This window comes from Diadema antillarum, unplaced genomic scaffold (assembly GCF_040938485.1).
Source record: "Diadema antillarum isolate AM-2024a unplaced genomic scaffold, OU_Dant_1.0 seq00000807_RagTag, whole genome shotgun sequence".
Classification (NCBI taxonomy): domain Eukaryota; kingdom Metazoa; phylum Echinodermata; class Echinoidea; order Diadematoida; family Diadematidae; genus Diadema; species Diadema antillarum.
The window spans coordinates 1,765,643-1,785,630 of NW_027271688.1; the positions used below are offsets into that span (position 1 = coordinate 1,765,643).

At 39.3% G+C, this 19,988-nt stretch overlaps 2 protein-coding genes across 2 annotated transcripts; one reads left to right on the forward strand and one right to left on the reverse strand.

The window, feature by feature from the left end:
- Positions 1 to 1,410: 1,410 nt before the first annotated feature.
- Positions 1,411 to 13,167, reverse strand: LOC139739593 (uncharacterized). The gene is made up of 10 exons (XM_071650197.1): positions 13,139 to 13,167; positions 12,092 to 12,166; positions 9,662 to 9,794; positions 8,925 to 9,094; positions 7,617 to 7,722; positions 6,243 to 6,413; positions 4,228 to 4,263; positions 3,366 to 3,483; positions 2,077 to 2,163; positions 1,411 to 1,535 (listed from the first exon to the last, which is right to left on the reverse strand). Exons 1-10 carry the CDS (start codon positions 13,165 to 13,167, stop codon positions 1,411 to 1,413), a joined length of 1,050 nt encoding a protein of 349 aa, XP_071506298.1.
- Positions 13,168 to 13,590: 423 nt separating this feature from the next.
- LOC139739575 (uncharacterized) lies at positions 13,591 to 19,457 on the forward strand. Its single transcript, XM_071650179.1, has 3 exons — positions 13,591 to 14,261; positions 15,728 to 16,173; positions 18,548 to 19,457. Exons 2-3 carry the CDS (start codon positions 15,762 to 15,764, stop codon positions 19,099 to 19,101), a joined length of 966 nt encoding a protein of 321 aa, XP_071506280.1. The 5' UTR covers positions 13,591 to 14,261; positions 15,728 to 15,761; the 3' UTR covers positions 19,102 to 19,457.
- Positions 19,458 to 19,988: the final 531 nt, after the last annotated feature.

Sequence of the window (19,988 nt, forward strand, 5' to 3'; positions counted from 1 at the left end):
GGCTAATGTCTCAAAGTTTGAACCGATAACATACCAAATGGAAAGTAAGTTACCTGTATGCTGTTTGACAAAAACAGAGTGAAAAATAAAAAAACTCTACTGTACGTACATGCTGATGATGCTGAACGAGTGTCCAGCTGTGCTGTTTGTACTACAGGAATAGAGAAACACAGGTAATGCCCATGATAAATGTTCTCTGACCCTGTATAAAGCTACCAACAATACCTCACCATGTGGTTGTTAAGGATATACCAAAACCATGGTATAGTCATTCTTCTCAGAAAACTGCTCCTTTCTGCCATATGTTGCAGCTACATAAAATAAATAGTGTAGAAACACTTTACAAGAAATTAAACCGTATTCTTGTTCAGTAAATTGATTAGGTTTAATTACATCTGTATTGCATATTTCATCATTCATAACTGATGCCATACTGTTAAATTAGCAATTTTTGTGCAACTTGAATTTTTGGAGTCAACTCATAAGATGAGACTCAAATTTTTTTCGGTAATACTATAAATTAAAGTGTTTTAAAAAAGGTGCACAAATTATTGCACTGTTAGCCCACTGTGAAAAAAAAAAAAACCCACAAACAAACCATACATCGTGTTTATGGTATTTGAGAAACAAGCAAATATGATAATTACCATGCTGTGTTTTTGGAATGATTTGAGTTTTGAATTATCTTATCAACCACAGTGTCACTGATGGTGTAAGGATACTGATGAACCAAATTAATTCTCTCACAAGCACCTCTTTGTTCATGATTTGGATTGCATCAGATCTATGAACTGACAAACTTAACCCCTTCCTTCCGCAATTTTCTGAGTGCCCAAATGCCTCGAAACAAGATTCTTTTTGCCCGTCGACAGAGAACAGACAGGTTGATAATCCACCTGTGCAAAAGCAGTTAAGCGATACATGTATCCCCTTTCCACGGTCAACTACATGTGCCATAAAACAATGAAAATATCAATCGAGCACGAGGTATGGATAGACTGCACTGATGGGCTCACAAACTCTTTTGTTCTACATGAGCACTTGAATGGGATGACTGGGGTCAGCGAACACAGATATCTACTGAGCTCAGCTTCAATCGCCATGTACAGGTTCATACAAGTTTTATGGCAGAACAAGCAGAAAAGAACTCAGAGAAAAGGTAAATAACACTGTGATACTCGCATCTTTCCAATAGAAAGAAAACATATGGTGATAGAATAAACTCTTATCTTTTTATCAAACCCATTTTTCTTGGCATCATAACACAAAGAAACATGAATTTAGGCCATGAAAGCAGGCACTCTTGTCTTCATCTTGGGAACCTGGTATACCAGGTTCCCGTAAGGAACATGTTAAAGTCCAAGGCAAGTTTACCCTCCAAATCATGATTTCTGAGCAGCATCGGAGGGGTTATCTGAAGTCGGGTGATCCAACAATAGTCATGCCCCGCTTTTGGATAGACTGACTGGCCGCATAGTGACCACATCTGATACAGTCTTCTATGCCCTTCTTCTTGACCAGTTGGGAGAGAAATCCTGCAATGGGTGATACAGTCATGAAATTATGTAAAATAAATTTACACTAAGGATCAACAAATTTCGTACAACAGGGAAACCCTGGGTGAGATGGGAATTCAGATTTTAACTTTTTGTGAGATAATTAGAAACCATCTATACAAAATATTAAAAGAGCATACAATTCTAAGAGGAATTGAAAGTTTATTTGATGAAAATCGCTTGTGAAATGACGAGAAACAATGTAAAACAAAAGTGTTCCTAATAAAATGTGGGATCTACCTTTTATTAGGACCACTTTATTTTGCTTTGTACTAGCACATCTCAGCCATTTCATAACCCGATTTTTATCAAATAAACTTTGAATTCCTCTTGGAATGGGATGCACTTTAATATTTCATACAAGCATATTCCTAATCATCTTGCAAATGTTAAAAAACTGAATTCCTTCTCAACCAAAACTAAACCATCCCTTTAACGATGAATATATCTTGTGTGGATCGCTAGTGGGCAAAACATACATGACATAGTATATGTAGTATAGAATAGTTTACAGACTTACCTCCAACAAATGCATCACCAGCTCCACATGTGTCCACTATTTTCTTCTCTTCCACTTGGGGCACCTCAAATGTTTTTATCTGGTTTCCTGAGTGAACAAAAATTAAGTGAGTGTACGTGGATGATACATTTTTTCTCCATATTTCCTTCTAACTCCTTTAAATACATGCATCAAAAGCCCTCTCCAACCATTCTTTGAGCCTAGACTACATGTTAGCTCATTTGAGCTGTCTTTGCCATGCCTTGCGATATTGGAAATTATGTAACATGAAAGAACTACAGTGTAGTTCACTTTTGGTTGGTTTTTCTCCCCAAATCATGGCATAGCTTTACATTGTACATTATAAACTGACTCTTATGATAAATACTGTATAAGTGGTTATTTTCACAAGGGTTTAATTTTCGCAAATTTCGCGAATCACAGTTGGATCTCGAATTTAACAACACGCAAAAATGTCACCAAACACAAGAGTAACAATACATGCAAGATAGCGTTGGTGTCAATTCGCGAAATCAACATCTCGCAAAAATGTCTGTCACCTTCTAATTCGCCAAAATGTCGGTACGCGAAAATAACAGCTTATACAGTACTACAATCAACACGTCATAAGCTCATGTTGCATTCAACACTGGGCTGTTTCTGCCTTATTGCCTGGTAATACTGAAAATTACATTATATTATGAAAGAACTAGTTCCCTTTTGGTTACTTTTTTCTCCCCAAATCATAACATAGCTAAACATCGATACATCACACATTACAAACTGATAAATACCATGTGCAACACATGGACTCATCTTGTACCAAACAAACTCTATCAATAGCAAATAGACAGGGCTCTGCTATTAGGTCCCCCCCCCCCCACACCTCCGTCTCTATGCATCTATCCACCTATTCTTACCTGTTCACAGTGATCAATCACAAAAATACAGATCTCTTATCAAAATCTGATGCAACAGATGCGTTGGAGTAATCTGATGTGAACACGAATGCTGATTATCATTCTCCTCTTATTTTGATCAATTCTTTATAGTTTGAGTGCATTTTTCTGTTTGTAAACTCATCATGGATACCCCCCCCCTCCTCTCCTTCCACAGCAAACATCATTCAAATTCTACTACATTTTGATTGACGCCATCACAAATCTCTTGACAGCCATTGTATCTCACCTCCCCACTCTCTCTCTCTCTCTTTCCTTCTTTCATTCAAATTCCATCTCTACCAAGGAGTCTCTTTATCTCTGGTAGCAATTCTATACTTCTACAAGCCAGCCAAGATGGGGACAACATACCTTGACACCAGACGGTAGGTTGAGGTCCGTGGGTAATGATGATGTGCCTTCCTTTGCAAGGAGACAACTTAGAGGGAATGCTACTCAGCTTCTGCATGGCTGCATGTGAATCACATTCCTCCACAAGGGGCATAAAGAGAATGTGTAAAATTTTGAGAAATAATACACTTCATTTCCATGATTTTTTTCTAATACTTTTATGAATTGTTTCATTTGATTGATTGATTGATTCATTCATTCAAGCATAAGGCACAATGAGCCTGGTTGATACCATATGCTGACTACAGTGGACTCCCGTTATAACAAAGTCCTTGGGACCAGCAGTTTCTTTCATTAGTTCGAAATTTTGTATAACCAAACAAATAAACAATACCAAAAAACATAGCGCCGATTATTTTGCGACCTGGATCTTTATTTCGTGGATAACATGAATTTTGCTATAACTGTGTTTGGCATAACAGGAGTGCACTGTATTGCTATTATCGGAATATAAAACCCTTTATGAAGTGTCGTACACACTGCAAGGCAGACATTGTCAGGGTAACATAGAGTGCTATTTATCATCTGCCACCACCACCACCACCACTACCAACACCAGCATCACCATCAACTACAATGGAATACACTGCAGGATGATGCAGCAAAATTCCATCTTTTGTACATGCATCTCAAAATCGTTTCCACTCACACCTGATATGGCCTGTGAATCAACCAGCAGGACAAATTTTTGAACTGTGAAGTCAGCCCTTCACAAAGAAAAAAATGGCTGCTGGTGCACAGATACAGTAGATGTATTCGTAGATTTATCAAGCCAAGTAAAGTCATGGATTGATGAATGAATCAAGTGAAAAGAGATACCTACCTCCCATCCTACGGCACCCACCAATGCTTGCAATTCCTACATTGGGAGAAAACAAAACAAAACAAAACAAAACAAACCACACTAGTAAGGAAATATCATATTTTAAAACAACAAAATACACTGTCTGATAAAAAGAGAGCTCCAGAGGCACAACTGTACAATGTCAAGCTGTCAGTATCACAAATCAGAAGGAGAAATGATTGTATTCACCAGCAATTACTTCTGTTTTGGTTGTTGCTGGTTTTGTTTTTGTTTTTTGTTTTTGCAAAAAAAAAAGAAGAGGGAAATAAGTGAAGTCTTATCACTAAAACATCCTTTCATAAGCCTGATATAAAATGTGATCCAGTTATTCCATTGCTGTCGCCACATCAGACCTCTGCTGGGCATGAACAAGATATATCAAAACTATGGAAGGTTTGTGGTGAGATAATGATACAATGAGGGATACAAATGAATGAAAAAACAAACCAACAATGTGTTCATCATGAATCAGAATGCAATCTTAAAGGGCAAATCACACTTAAACAAGGAAAAGTAGAAATTACGCGGTGCGTAATATATGTCCCCGCCGGAAGTAGCATTTAGTAGCAAAATGTACAATATAGGTAAAAAGATGAAGGTCAAAGGTCAAAATTCTATGTAGAAGTTCTGAAGCCCTCACCTAGTGCCATCACATAAAGCAAACGGAACCGAAATCGGGTTAGAAATGGCGAAGGAGTAGCATTTTGTAGCCAATGTACAATATAGGTAAAAAAATCAAGGTCAAAGGTCAAAGAAGTCAAAGGTCAAAATTCTGTGTAGAAGTTTTGAAGCCCTCACCTAGTGCCCTCACATAAAGCAAACAGAATCAAAATCGGGTTAGAAATGGCGAAGGAGTAGCATTTGGTAGCAAAATGAACAATACAGGTTAAAAATCAAGGTCAAAGGTCAAAGAAGTCAAAGGTCAAAATTTTGTGTAGAAGTTTTGAAGCCCTCACCTAGTGCCATCACTTAAAGCAAACGGAATTGAAATCGGGTTACAAATGGCGAAGGAGTAGCATTTTGTAGCAAAATGTACAATATAGGTCAAAAATCAAGGTCAAAGGTCAAAGAAGTCAAAGGTCAAAATTCTGTGTAGAAGTTTTGAAGCCCTTACCTAGTGCCATCATATAAAGCAAACGGAATCAAAATCGGGTTAGAAATGGCGAAGGAGTAGCATTTTGAAGCAAAATGTACAATATAGGTCAAAGGTCAAGGTCAAAGGTCACAACTGAAATTCTGTATACAAGTTTCAAAGCTCCCATGTAGTGCTATCATATAAAGCAAACAGAATCAAAATCGGGTTAGAAATGGCGAAGGAGTAGCCAGAGACTCCAACCAAAAGCACCTCCTGATCTGGAGATTCTCCCGCCTGAAACCCCTAGCAAACGGGAGACTCCAAGTTGATGTGTGCGAAGCACGAAGTTCCTAGGGTTCTACATGCTCCCTGGTGCTATAAGGCTGATTTTTTCAACATACAATAGCAATAAGCAGGAAATCCTTTCCAACGGGAGACACAGAGCCAGGGCGGGAGAAATTAAATCTCAATCGGGAGAACGGGAGATTTTGCAAAAATGGGTTTTCGGCGGGAGATCTCCCGTCGAAAACGGGAGAGTTGGAGTCTCTGAGTAGCATTTTGAACATTTTGATCACACACGGACGCACACACGGACGGACACACGGACGGACACACGGACGGACACATGGACGGACGGACACACACACGGACACACACACGTACGGAGCCCGTTTCATAGTCCCCTGCTCGAACTCGTTCGGCAGGGACAAAAAAGAACACAATAACTGAAAACCTCAAGCACCATCAAACAAGGCAGCAAACAATTTCTGTCTTTTTAGAATACACTACTTGCATTGCATTTCCCCTCTTTTCTGTGTAAGCATCTGACAAGAAGATTATGAAATAACTAAACACATAAATGTTTACATTCCCATATTAAACTCTTTGGCAATAGAAATTTAGTGTTGTCCATGCTCACCATTTTGTTTCCAAAGATAATGTCTGCATGTTCTATCATTTCCAACATGAGGTCTGTGGACTGCTGGCAGACGTACGCAGCTGACAAGTTCACCACGAGGGTCTTTCTGTCTCGCTCTGCAATGCTGGCCAAATGTCTGGCTATCTCTGGATAGGTGTGGATGAAATAGCCCTACGGATGAAGAAGAAAATGCATGGACTATACATTGCAATGTGATGACAAGAGTTGGATCATTTCCAACGAGAGGATGAGATAGTTTTTAAAACTGAAGAATTGCATCTACAATCAACATTGACAAAAATTATGCATTTCAAAGGGTAACCAAAATGAGATTTCCCTGTAAATGTGGGATCAAGAAAAAACAATCTCCATATTTGTTTTATTTTATTGAACCGAAAAACAATGATGCATTTCAAGGGAACTGCAGAAAGCAGTTATGTACCAGTACTGGAATCAAAACATGTGACACAACTACAACCTAAGCAGGTCTCTATTCCTACAAGATGTGAAGGCCTTCGTCAACATTTTCATCACAGGCTAACAGCAGACAATTTAATGGTAATCCAGTGTATATGTGAATCACTGTAAAACACCAGCATTTGATTTCCAGTGCGACTGCCAGTGAAAATACTGGGGACATGCACAATGTGAGCAGCATAAACAAACCCTCAAGGAATCAGTTGTAAGACTTTTATAAAACAGTTAGTGATATACTAAACAACAGCATCCACTAACAGTATACACTACAGTATTTCTGATATTGATTTTTTAAAAATCACTATTAGAATGGTTTATTTGGTAAAAACTTGCAAAATTGTAGCCTGAGGGATAATATACATTGCAATCACATATGAATACCTCCAAACTATGTAAAGAAACCATTGAGTTATCATACATAACATCAACAGAGGAAATCACAATCAAAATGATGACCATGGAATGGGCATTTCAAGGGATCACAACAACTGATGATACGATAAGATGTTATAGCACAGTAATCTTTTTGCAGTTAAAAAAATAAAACAATGTTTTGAGTGGCAGACACATTAAGGTGAAATATCAGATGGAACTTCCTATTAAAATTAAGAAAAAAAAAATAATGCCACAGACTGTAGACCCATTCAGTTTGGTTGTTGTTTATTTTTTTTCAATGTTAATGTCTATCTCAGCCATAACTGGGGGCTTTGGTATGAGTAACAATAATTGATTTATGCACTGACATAGCAATGCACCTGACTCATTGCATAACTATTTGATCATCTTTTCTTCTTACCCCACCCCCTCCCTCCTCCTGATATGTCTGACATAAGTTACAGTGTTTTAAAATTGAATAAGTCTATAATGTGGAGTACTGCCATCACGTTAAATACTTACGACAACATAGAGACAAGATGCACTCTGAATGAGCTTGACTGATTCTGGGTTTTCAATGAATTCCTGAGACAGCTGCTTTGCTGCAGCAAAGTGTGCACACAAACATCTGGGGAAGACAAATCGAGAGAGATTCTTCTTTTATTTTCAACAAGGATGTAGAAAAACAGAGACTTTTGAGACAGTAAATCACTTTGTGTATTCAAATAAGTAATATAATACCAACAAAACTAAGAGTCACGAAAGATTTCACAATCTTATCAAACTGATGGAAAGAGATCATATCCCTGCTATCTTTCTAATTCCTCTCACACTTTTTTGTTGGTCTGCACCTATACACACATGTATGCAGCACTATTTTCACTCATACTCCGAGGTTAGAGTTTCAACAATGTAAGCCTGACTTGGAGGATTCACAATCCCCTTGACTTGGTCTTTCTGTCTGTCTGTTTGTCTTTCTGTCTTTCATTTCTTGCTTCATAGGGGAAACAGGTGCAAATTATGCAACAACAACAAAAAAGAGTGTATTTCTACTGCATATCTCAAGCTGAAAAACATGAGACAAATGCTCTATGAGTACTTATCTTCACAAATGTCATTACTGTATTAATGGACTGACAAAAGAAAATATCCCATACCACACTTTTTTAGAGGCAAACAATTAATGCATCTACTACCATTCAGCTTCTATTCTATTTTGGGGTTACAAAGAAATACCAAGTAATTTGGCCACAGTATATAATGATGAGGTCATATTCTGTTTATAACAAAGGAGAACTAGCCACTTGCACAAAGAGAAGCAAAAACAAAAAGAAAACAAAACAAAAACAAAAACAAACAAACAAGTAAAACAAAAGGTGACCTTCAACTCTTCTGCATTACGCTGAGAATTTTTCAAAGTTAGTGGCTCTAAAAAATCTAAGACAAGGCACCTATACTCTGGTAGTTAATTGCTTTACTTTTAACACTGTCAAGTTGCTTGAGCCCTTGAAGATTACCAAACCATATGACAGAGCAATTACCATCGAGAACAATTACCCTCCCCCCCCCCCCACCACCCTGTGGCTGAATACTGGTTAGTGATAAGGTTAGAGTAAAGATTAGGGTTAGGAGTAGGTTCAGGATTAGGATTAAGGTTAGGGTCAGGGGAAGGGTCTGGGATAATTGTCCAGGGGGTAATTGTCCTAGAAGCTACCAAACATCAGGAAGAAGACTAGAACCGCTACGCAGATATCAACTTCCAAGTGACAAGCAATATCAGGAGAAAAGTCACCAAGGTTTATCCTTAGATTCTCTCCCAGGTCTACCTGCCTATTTTGTCCGGTGATCAGCACAGCACAGGATCCAGTACCGACAGTAGGGTGGACTTGGTACTGCACATGCACCCCTTCGGACTCCGATCTGGTGGTGAGTATACGACCAAAGTCGTCATCACCGATGCAACCAAAGGAAATGGTGAGTTTCGGAATCCCCAGAAGCCACTAAGCAAAAAAAGGAACAAGATTATATAATGTTAAAATTAAGGGAAAAACATGTGACAATAACATGTGCTTAGTGACCCAATACTATCGTTATATCAATAACACATCATATTCCCACATGTCACTTAAGAATCCCAAGGTCTTTAGCAACAAACATTGCATGCATCTATTAACACTGAAAAAGCATGTATGTTCATTTTTTCCCTTCTTCTTGAGATTTTGCATTTGAAAACAAACATTTTATATCAGTTGTATATACTTTAGATGTCACTGTGGAGAAAAAAGCAAAACCAGAACACACACACATATATATATATATATATATACATATATATATATATATATATATATATATACTCTCCCCTTCACAAAACTTATTCTAAGTTTGCACCTGGGAAAAAACAAATAAGCACAAATGTGATTTGTGGCAGTTTCATATCCACCAACAGTGTTTCATTTCCTTCTCTTTCATCATGTAGCTTTTATCATTAGAAAATGTTCGGAGGGTACATCCCCCAGTGACCTTCCATTAACCATCTCTCGTTCAGGAGTTTGTGTTTGAAATACCTGGGCTATTCTGAGAGCATTTGGCACCGCCCCGCCGGGTACAATCTGCACCCCTGGATGCTTCACAAGCTCCACGTAGAGACCCAGCTGGTCCTGAGAAGCCTGAGTGGAGTTGTTGCTGTCCAGGTTATATCTATTGATACACGAGAAATCCATGGGAAAATGAACTATGACAGAGGTACATACAACTACAGCTCTATTTTGGGAAGTTTGTAGCTCCATATGGAAATAAAGATGAGAGCTTTGTTAACCATCACTTGCAGAGACCCCCCCCTTTCCCTGTCCCCTCCCCCCCCCCAAAAAAAAAAACCCAACACAAACAAACAAACAAAAACAAATTACACATAGTAAAAGCAAATCCACGCTTTTGTTTGTATATCATGTGTTCTACACTGAATGTTAAAAGACGTGTGATCAATTTCAACTATTTTAAATAATCTACCATCACCATACATTTCTTCCCATGCCAGTGTGTTCTACGCCCTCATACCAATGTCACTGCTTCCATCAATAGTGTGTCTACTGTACAGTATCTGGTGTTGGGTTTAATGCCACCCCCACTGTACCTGCACTCATGCACTGTGCATTAACCCTTCTCTTCCCAAAATGCAAATATTCCTATTTACGCTATTGGTCCTCTTCCAACAGAACTCCTTGTAAAAGCATCACACAAAGAATAAAATAAAGCTAGCATGTATTTCATCATTGCCTTTCACAGTTAAATTACATATGCAAGAATTCAGAAGGCAAGTCACAATTTATTTAGCACTCTGACCCTCTCCATTCATGGTAAACTCTCCTCAGTTTTCAGACTTGCGATCAGCAACAGATACTCACACAACATTACGGCTTCTGTATCACAGCTCGCCTGCAATGTACATCACTGATTGATAATCCATACATATAATTCAACAGAAAACACAGACAAAAAAACAAACAAACACACACACACATGCTCATGCACTATACACTCTTATTCCTGCCGAGTCAAAATTTCAACTCTGAATCCAAGTCAAAAAATTTTCACTCCGATCTGTGTAAATTTAACACCAACCGTGTACTTCTGACTCAAATCCGAGTTACCATTTTGGTTATCGGACTTTTTACACCTGTGCAGTCACATCAGAAATACTCAGCACGGTGTACATGACATACGCGCGCTACAATTGGACAAAACATGTCATGTGTCCTATGTGACGTAGTACCCGCGCGAAAAAAAAAAGCGTCATTGCTCGACGATCCGCCGCGGCCGCGAGATGTCTTGCAACTTTTTGTCTTCAACATGGACAATTTTGTGTGCACTTTTCTAGAGGAATGCGGAATGGAGGAATACATCGGGGTTTTCATCGGTGAGTACCCACCTCATTCACAACACTCATAAATGATTGCCTGAAACATGGTCTAAACAGTCAGTTTTACTTAGGGCAAAATGAACTTTCGACACGGACACATTGACTGGTAATGGCGCAGCCGTAGGCGGCCGTACGGTAGCTCGTACCTTTTGTACATAGTCCTGGGCTATATGCTATACGTTAGGACCAATCTACAATAGATGTGAACCTACCTAGCTACACCTCCACCGTACATGCAAAAAATACACATACGATCTTGATTGCTAATTCGAGGTACCATACGGCCGCCTACGGCTACGCCATTACCAGTCAATGTGTCTGTATCGAAAGTTCATTTTGCCCTAAATAAAACTGACTGTTTAGACCATGTTTCAGGCAATTATTTATATGAGTGTTGTGAATGAGGTGGGTACTTACCCATGATGAAAACTCCTATGTATTCCTCCATTCCATATTCCTTTAGAAAAGTGCACACCAAATCCGAGTCATTACTACACCAAAATGGGTTACTTACAATGCGGGAACCGACACCGTATCAGAGTGAAATTGTGATCTTTTGATTCGGAAATCCGTGTCATTTTGCTGGAATAAATTGCACCTAATTGACCCCATTTCCGAGTCAAATTTGACACTTTCCGAGTTAATTTGACACCACAGAAATGACTCGGATAGTGACTCGGAATCTGAGTGAAATCATTTGACTCGGAAGTCCGAGTAGCTTTCATTTGGAAGGAGTTGACTCCCAGCTGGCGCCATTTCCGAGTCACATTTCACACTTTCTGAGTTATTTTTGACACCGCAGAAAGAAGAGTATAAGTGATTTCAGTAGAGGCCAACAGATCGTAAAGACTTTCCTTGGTATATCCCCCCCCCCAACTGATTTTTCCATTTATACCACTCTACAATACCCTACACTTGCTACCTTTATATGCGCAGATGTACACACTCACAGTCCAACACACATTTGGCAAGTGGAGGCCGGGGAGGGGGTCCCTGTATGAGTCTGGGGGACATAAGGAAGTCTTCCCAGCAGATTTGCCAAAAATGTATTTCCAAGAACAACACAGGGCAAACAAACCTTGCTAGAAAGTCCTCATTCACCTCAGCAATGAAGTCCAACAATGGGATGCCGAATCCAGCTATTTTACCTGGACTATATAAAAGTGGGAACATAAGAAAACACATAATAGACAAGAAAATCCGTATAGCATTTGCATAAGAAAATGAACATAATGATGAATCATACATCAAATGTACACACTTGCAGGGCTGCCAACTCTCACGCATTGAGCGTGAGACTCACTCATTTTGGTCCTTTCTCACTCTAAAACTTTATTTCATTCGCATGCATTTCAATTGATCTCACTCATTTTGACTCCTAAATCATAGCATTGGCCTATGGGAGTCTCACTCTCAACTAGTTTCCAGTGTTGGCAGCCCTGCACTTGTAAAGGGCCTACTGAATTGAATGCCATAGACTCATATCATGGGTGTAAATTTTCAAGGCCTCAAACAAACTGAAATATAGGGGTTTTTTTAAGATTTGATTCTGGTTCATGCAGGAATGGTATAGTATTGGTGGAGATCATAGGGCTTTTAACCTTTCTGTGAGATACTTAGAAACCACATATGAGTAATCAGTAATAGCGCAGAGCATACCATTCTAAGAGGAATTCTATGTTTATTTGATGAAAATCAGTTTTGGAATGGCTGAGACATCTAAAAACAAAGTGATTGATCAAAGCGATTGTAACAAAAGGTGGATATCCAACCCTTTACTAGGACTGCTCTGTTTTGGATATCTCAGCCATTTCAAAACCATTTTTGATCAAATAAACATTTAATTCCTCTAGGAATCACATGCTCTTTCATATTTCATGAGAGGTTTTTCATTACCTCACCACTAGCAACCGAGTGTAATGCTGGTGGCAGAAGGCAAATTTCTATGAACATGGACAAGGTCAATGGACAAACTATCAGATGTGATTCTTCAATGTCAATGATCGAAGCAAGAGATCAACTCGAGTTTCACACGACTACATACATGCTTGATGAGATGTGTTTATTGAAGAGCCCTGCAACACGAACGTATTGCTGATTGGGTTGTGGTTAAAACATACGGTACCTTGAGTCCTGCCCGTCTTGAGAATCCATTGCGAACATCGGCGGTACAGCTGTAGTAATACTGTACATCAACACTACACAACACTACAGTTCCATGGAGTTTCTCTGAATGCCTGGCCCACTGACTGATAAAGCCACTCGTACTCAGCGACCGGAATGGCGGTACAACTCTAGCGGGAGCGATCTAGGTATATGTACACGTACTTCCGCTGGGAGAGATAACCACTGTGCACTGAGAGAGATAGCAATAATAATATCGTTGTGCACCGGTCGGTGCCTCGGTAACCAAAGAAGCCATGTGCCACACGTGTGCGTGGGCTCGACTGGTACTTCCCGAATATCACGTGACTGTAGAGAGCCTGATGAAAGGTACGGTGCGGTGCCCCCCCCCCCCCCCCCCCCCCCCCCGGTTCGGTACCGGTGTCGGTGTTGTGTACAGACGGCGGAAGACCCTCTATGCTCCTGACGACGTCCGTCTCACGGCAAATTACAGGTGCAGGTGTACCAAAGGAGATACGGGGCGAGCCTGCCGGTGGCAGTGTGGCATTGCCAAGGCCTAGCTCTGGAAACATGAACGGAGCTGCATTTTTTTCAGTTGGTTATTTTTATCTCGCCAGCACTTGACTCTTCAACTCAAGGCGATTGTAGCCAGCAAAATCAACGGGTGTCGATTTAGTGGCCAGGCCAGCCAGAACTGCCGGTGAGATCGTAGAAGTTCAAAAGAACTTTCAGAATTCTGGCTGGGACTGGGGGCGACACAGTAACGTTATACTGCTCAGTTCAGCTTCTAACAGTCGTCCGTCGCTGATGTTTGGGTATTGATTATGATACTATGTCATATACCGGGTCATTTAGAACTCGTGAGATTGCTCGAGGAGACAGAAAGAAATGGAGTTTGTAAATCACTTAGATTCAGCTTGTTACTCAGTCGATTTCATCGCACCTGCTGAGATAATCTTATGAATGCTGCCACGTAGTCAGTTGACAGCGGCCCTTCTAACGTTAAGTCGCCGGAATTGAACAGGTACTAATCCTCTGGCTCTGCGCCGGTTGCAAAGGGAGCTTATATCGTGTCCCATCGAGATGATTGTGTGAGACCGACTTTCATCCTGGGGTAGATATTTGTGAGTATTTTGATAATGTGGTATGTACAGTTTTGCTGAAGTGCGAGCAGTGTTTATGCAGTGAGTTATAAACACCATATTGTTGTATTGTAGCTTAAATAGTTGAATATTTGTTGTTTTAAACATTTGTCTGTGTATCTGTTGGAAGGGGAGGCCTTGTTCTGTTATTGTATAGATGTAAATTGATTCAGAGAAAATGTCCCTAGCTGATATAGATCTACATTAATTACTCGGTAATATCTACACAGCTTGAAAGCAGAAATCCTTGTCTACTGTTATAGTTAGCACACACTAGCAGGTGTACCATTTCAAGCAATAACTCTATTGATTCTTGTCAGTGTTTAAAAGTCATAAGACTAATGTCATATTTTTTTTTTTGTCACTTTTAAACAAAATCTTATCAGGCAACAAGTCTGCTGTAGTTGTTTGTTCAACTTCATTGATTTCATCAACAGAAACACTAGGAGTAGGATTTCTGAAGGGAAGTTGACCTTTAAATGTAGAAAACAGTAAATTGTGCAGAGTATGACTCTAGCTGACAAAATGATATTTCTGAAATTTATTGGCAATGCTGAATGGAATGCACGCCATCATGTGCCAAGTATACAAGGCTAATTAGTAGGGATGTCATGAGTGATTAAATGTACACATACAGTGACAAGTGATATGTCATATGAATAATACAGTTGACACATTGTACAGTTCATTGTTTGATGTTACACTATACTATACTCTTGGCCCATGTACAAACATGTTTGACAAAATGCCAAGTTGGCATGTATGTATATTAATTGTTGTATGTCTGGTGCTCTCTGAAATGCAGGCAGTCTGCATTAATAGGAGCATTTTAATAGCGGTGTACCGATAAAATAAGTTACCGATACAGTTTGGTTAATGTGCAAGTAGTGATAGATAACATGATACTAGAACACTGGCAGTTTTGTAGCTGTGTGTGAAATTAATGTGTTCCATCATTGTGAAATGGGTTGATCTAAAATTCCACTACCCCCTACCCCCTTGCCTAGTGTCAAATATATTATATATGACTTCACATTGTATATGGAGGTTATTAAAACTTACATTTTCACTGATATTTCGATGATTCAGCCAGAGCATTTGCTATGAAGCCTGGTCATTATACATGTGTTTCAATTTCCCATTTGGACTTTATGGCAGTTATCCAGAATAAAAAAGACCATTTTTTGTGTAAAGTCCAAAAACAATGATACCAAATTGCTCAGAGCGGGGCATACATTTTGTACATAACCTGTCACATTGTCTGGAGCACAGCTGGAAAAAGTATCAATGTTATAGCATAGCTGTGGCTGCCAGTGAAAATAGTTTCATAGTTTCAAATACTGGTCTTATTATAACAAATATATGTCAAAAAGTGAAATAGACCTTCAAGTGAATGGCTGTATTATTTGTATCTTAATGAATTACTTTTTCTTTGTGTCCCTGTCCAGTTCAACAGAGTAAGTGCATCCACCAGCTATAACGATGAGTGCTGCAGCGGCACTGTTCTACGGGGTCTGCTCTGGCTCCATGTCCTTCTTCAACAAGCTCCTCATGAACACATACGAGTTCAACTACCCCGTGGTCATCATGCTCTGTCAGATGAGCTTCACAGTGGCGATACTTAAATTCCTCCACGTCCTCGGCCGGTTGGAGTTGCCCGGTTACGGCAGAGAGAACGCACGGCGCTGCCTCCTCCCGTCCCTCTTCTACATCCTCAACTCCACCTTTGCGCTGAGCGCCCTCAGCGGCATGAACATCCCAATGTACAACGTGCTGAAGCGAACGAGCCCTCTCTTCTTCATATTTCTGGCAGTGTTTCTGCTCAAGAAAGGCTGGCCTTCTAAGTCGGTGATAGGTGCAGTCTTGCTGACAACTGGGGGCTGCGTCATTGCTGGTGAGTAAGCATACATGTATTTAATTCAATCATAATTATCAAATATTAAAAAGTACATGTTATGGGCAATTCCGCAGTTAGGTGGACATGACATGGATAAAAGAAATGTGCCTCTTTACCTTACTCTTTAATCTAGGTATCAACTAATGCCATGGATGTTCACCAATCATTAAGGTCTTTTAAATTCAGTAGATTTTATCGTTCGTATTTATTGATTTCGCGAGATCTAAAACCATCATTTAAAATGTACATGTGGGACTGGGGATGCTGAAATTCACTTAAATGCAAATTACAGTGGGTTCCTTTGAAATTTTTTCCTCAAAGTTTTGCTAAAGGGTGAAAGATAAATACATTTAAATACTCCTGAAGTCATGTGACAATTTGTCAATTACAAAAGGGTGAAATGACCTGCGGAATTACTCCGGACAAATGTAACGTTACTAACCGTAACGTTACTAACCATGCTTTTTGGGGTCTAGATAAGAAATTATTGGTCGAACTGCTAAAAAACATTGTGTGAACATTTGTCATGATGCAATAATTGAAATTAATGCAACACTTTGTTTGAAGTAACTTGAATTTTTGCACACTTTTTGTTACAAGACATTGATTTTTTTGTCATGTCCTTTTTTCGTAACGTTACTAACCAGCCCTTTCAGTTGCCATAGCAATGCTATTATTTCTTGGATTGTATTCATTCTTTTCTGTATCATAAACCTGGGAATGATGAACATGTTTTTGACATAATTTTGGCTTTAAATGAATAAATGGTAATTTAATAGTAAAAACAAATATCTAAATTTGTTCAAATGTAACGTTACTAACCGCGGAATTGCCCTTGTGCATAATGTTTATATGTGACCGTGCACCTCAAAACGAACATAAAGTCGCACACACTGATTTTGCGTGAGGACTGAAAATAAGTGAAATGGGTCAACCAAGCCGAACTTGACGTTTTCATATTTTCTGAAAGAGCGGGTCTTCTTTTACATTATGCTAAAATTTGGGATCATAAAACGGGCAGGAAAGTGTGTTTTTTTAGCAGTTTATCTCGAACATTTTTGGTAGAATAGTGTGATTAGGTGTGTCTTTAGAATCCCTTTTTCATTTCTGAAAAAAACCTTGTCCACACTCTTCACTTTCAACTCTAACAACTTTTGAAAGGATAGTGCTACTGCTTTGAAAGTTAGCATTAATTATGGACAGAATGTGTTAATGAGGCATGCTTAATTTCAGTTTAATCTAATAATCCCTTCATTGTTGTTACTCTGGTGGTTTACTTCCTGTTTTTGTCCCATTCATCACACAGCCAGCATGGTTTGGTAAAGATTAAGCGCTTGAATAGACACTGTACTTCAGGGTCTCTTTTCTCAGTTCACACTTTTCCTGAGTTTGTGCTTTCTTTCCAATATTTAGATAGGTTAGGAGATTCCATTTGATTTAAGTTATACATCATTTTAAAGCTTCAAGTCTGCTCTTTCAGAATATGGTCTTAACTAAATATTCATGTCTGGCGACTTTTTGTTTGTTTTGAGGTGCAGGGTCACATATGTTCAAGTGACATACAATGTATATAATCATATTCATTTATATATAGTTGTGCGTATTACCAGTAATATTGATATTATGTGATATGAAGAAGAAATATTGTATATTTGTTGTGTGTACTTTGTTATTAAGATAATGATTTCAGCATTTGAATTCCAGATGATATGAACCTTTTGTGAGCTACAGTGATATGTACTGTTTGTTCAGCAATGAAAAATGATGATTGTAGTAAATGAGGGATTATAACATTAACAGTCACTACAGAATAAGACTACCGTAATGGAAGTAATAGGTGTGGATAGACAAACCTGTTTTAGCAGAATTATGTTCATGTCATACTTGCTTTATTGTTTCATTCAAGCTACTATTGGCTCCCAGCCCACCTGCACAACTTTTTGAAATCTTCCTGATGGATTTGTATCAAATTTCAGCTCACAAATTCCTTCAATGCTACGAAATCACCTAATTCTCAAATACTGATTTTGTCACCTTCTGATCTCGAAACCAGAGCAGCTCACAGAATCAAATCGGTAGTTGTATGTTACAAAGGAGTGAAATCTTTGCCATTTTTGTAAGGATACTTGTATTGTCATCAACAGAATTCTTACATTGGTTTCAAAGATGCTACTTTTTAAACTGGTGAGGACGGACTGATTGTGCTATAACATGCATTTCCCATAGACACCTGCCCGAGTATTCTTGGGACTAGTCTTCAAGAGGATACACTAAATTGTGATTAAAATTCCAGTGACCTGCCAGAGTGGTCCTGAAAATGGAATACAACATATTCAATAATGTTTGGACATCATTTTGTTCCCCATACCAGGTTTTGGTGACTTGTCCTTCGAGCCCAGGGCCTATCTGTGCGGTATCAGTAGCATCTTCCTCCAGGGCATCTACCTCACGATGGTTGAGAGGCTGAAACTCAAGGATGACATGTCGACCAACGGGATCCTTTTCGTGAACAGCCTAAACTGCATTCCATTTCTCTTAATCTACTCGCTGTGTACGTCAGAACTGCGCGACTGCGCCGGCCATCTTGTCGGTGGGTCACTGGAGTTCTACGCAACATTTGCTTTTGTCGTGTCCGCAGGCAGTGTCCTGAACTACTCCATGTTCCTGTGCACGACGATGAACTCGGCGCTCACCACCAGCATCGTTGGGGTGATGAAGGGCGTGGTCACCACCATCATCGGAATATTCACGTTTGGCGGGGTGACGCTGACAACTTTTTTTGTGCTCGGCACATCGCTCAACATCACGGGAGCACTCTGGTACACTTATGCAAGATATGTCGAGAAAGTGGACGGATCGACGCACTCTCAAAAAGGGTCAGTTTTGAGCAAAAGTGAAAAGAAAAGTATCGAAAATCAAGTTTAAGGTGGAAATTGATTACATTTATACATCAGCACTTCAGCACTGGCCTACCTCAGTTTCATACATTCTTCAATCAGAATTGCATGGAATGTCATCCTGCCATCATCCTGCTCATCTAAGATGTATTCCAGACATGGAGCCATTGTGCATGGAAAAAACAATCTTGAGGAAAGTGGATAATAGGTTTATATTTATAACACACAAAGTTGGGAAAGACTTTTGCGTTGAAAGCACTCTGATCCAGACATACCTGTTATGTCCATTTTGAAAATGCCCTTTATGATTCCACTGAGGTCCAATTTCGTGAAGAGCTTTGCACTTTCTATTCTAGATGCACTAATTGCAGTTGCTATTTGCAATAGTTGGAAAACAACTGGCCAGCTGTCACTGTTAAAGTCATTATAATAGCAACTGCAATATTTAGGAATTACAATAAATGCAAACATCTTAACCCACTGAGGACGAGTCCTGAGTATACTCGGGAAGGGGTCTATGGGAAATACGTGTTGTAGCAAAATCAGCCCGTCCCAAACGAGTTAATGGAAAGATGAAATGACCCATAGTGTTCAGACAAGATTGTGTTTTACAAAAGGCTACAAGTACTGTAAAAGTCGATATTTTTGTATAACTAATTTTTCGCGCTCGGAGAGGTTAGAAGAGTTTCATGTGTTTTTAATTCGCGGAATCAAGACATCACCTACTGGAACATATGGCAAGCAAAAACATTTGCGTGCTCTTATTTTTGTGCTAGTTTCTGGTTGCACGAAACGTGCAAAAATTTTAACACCGCACAATTTTTCACTTTTACAGTATATTTATACCATTGATGTCATGAAGTATTGAAACTATTGGTTCCTTTAAGCCGTTGAGGATGGACTGATTTTGCTATA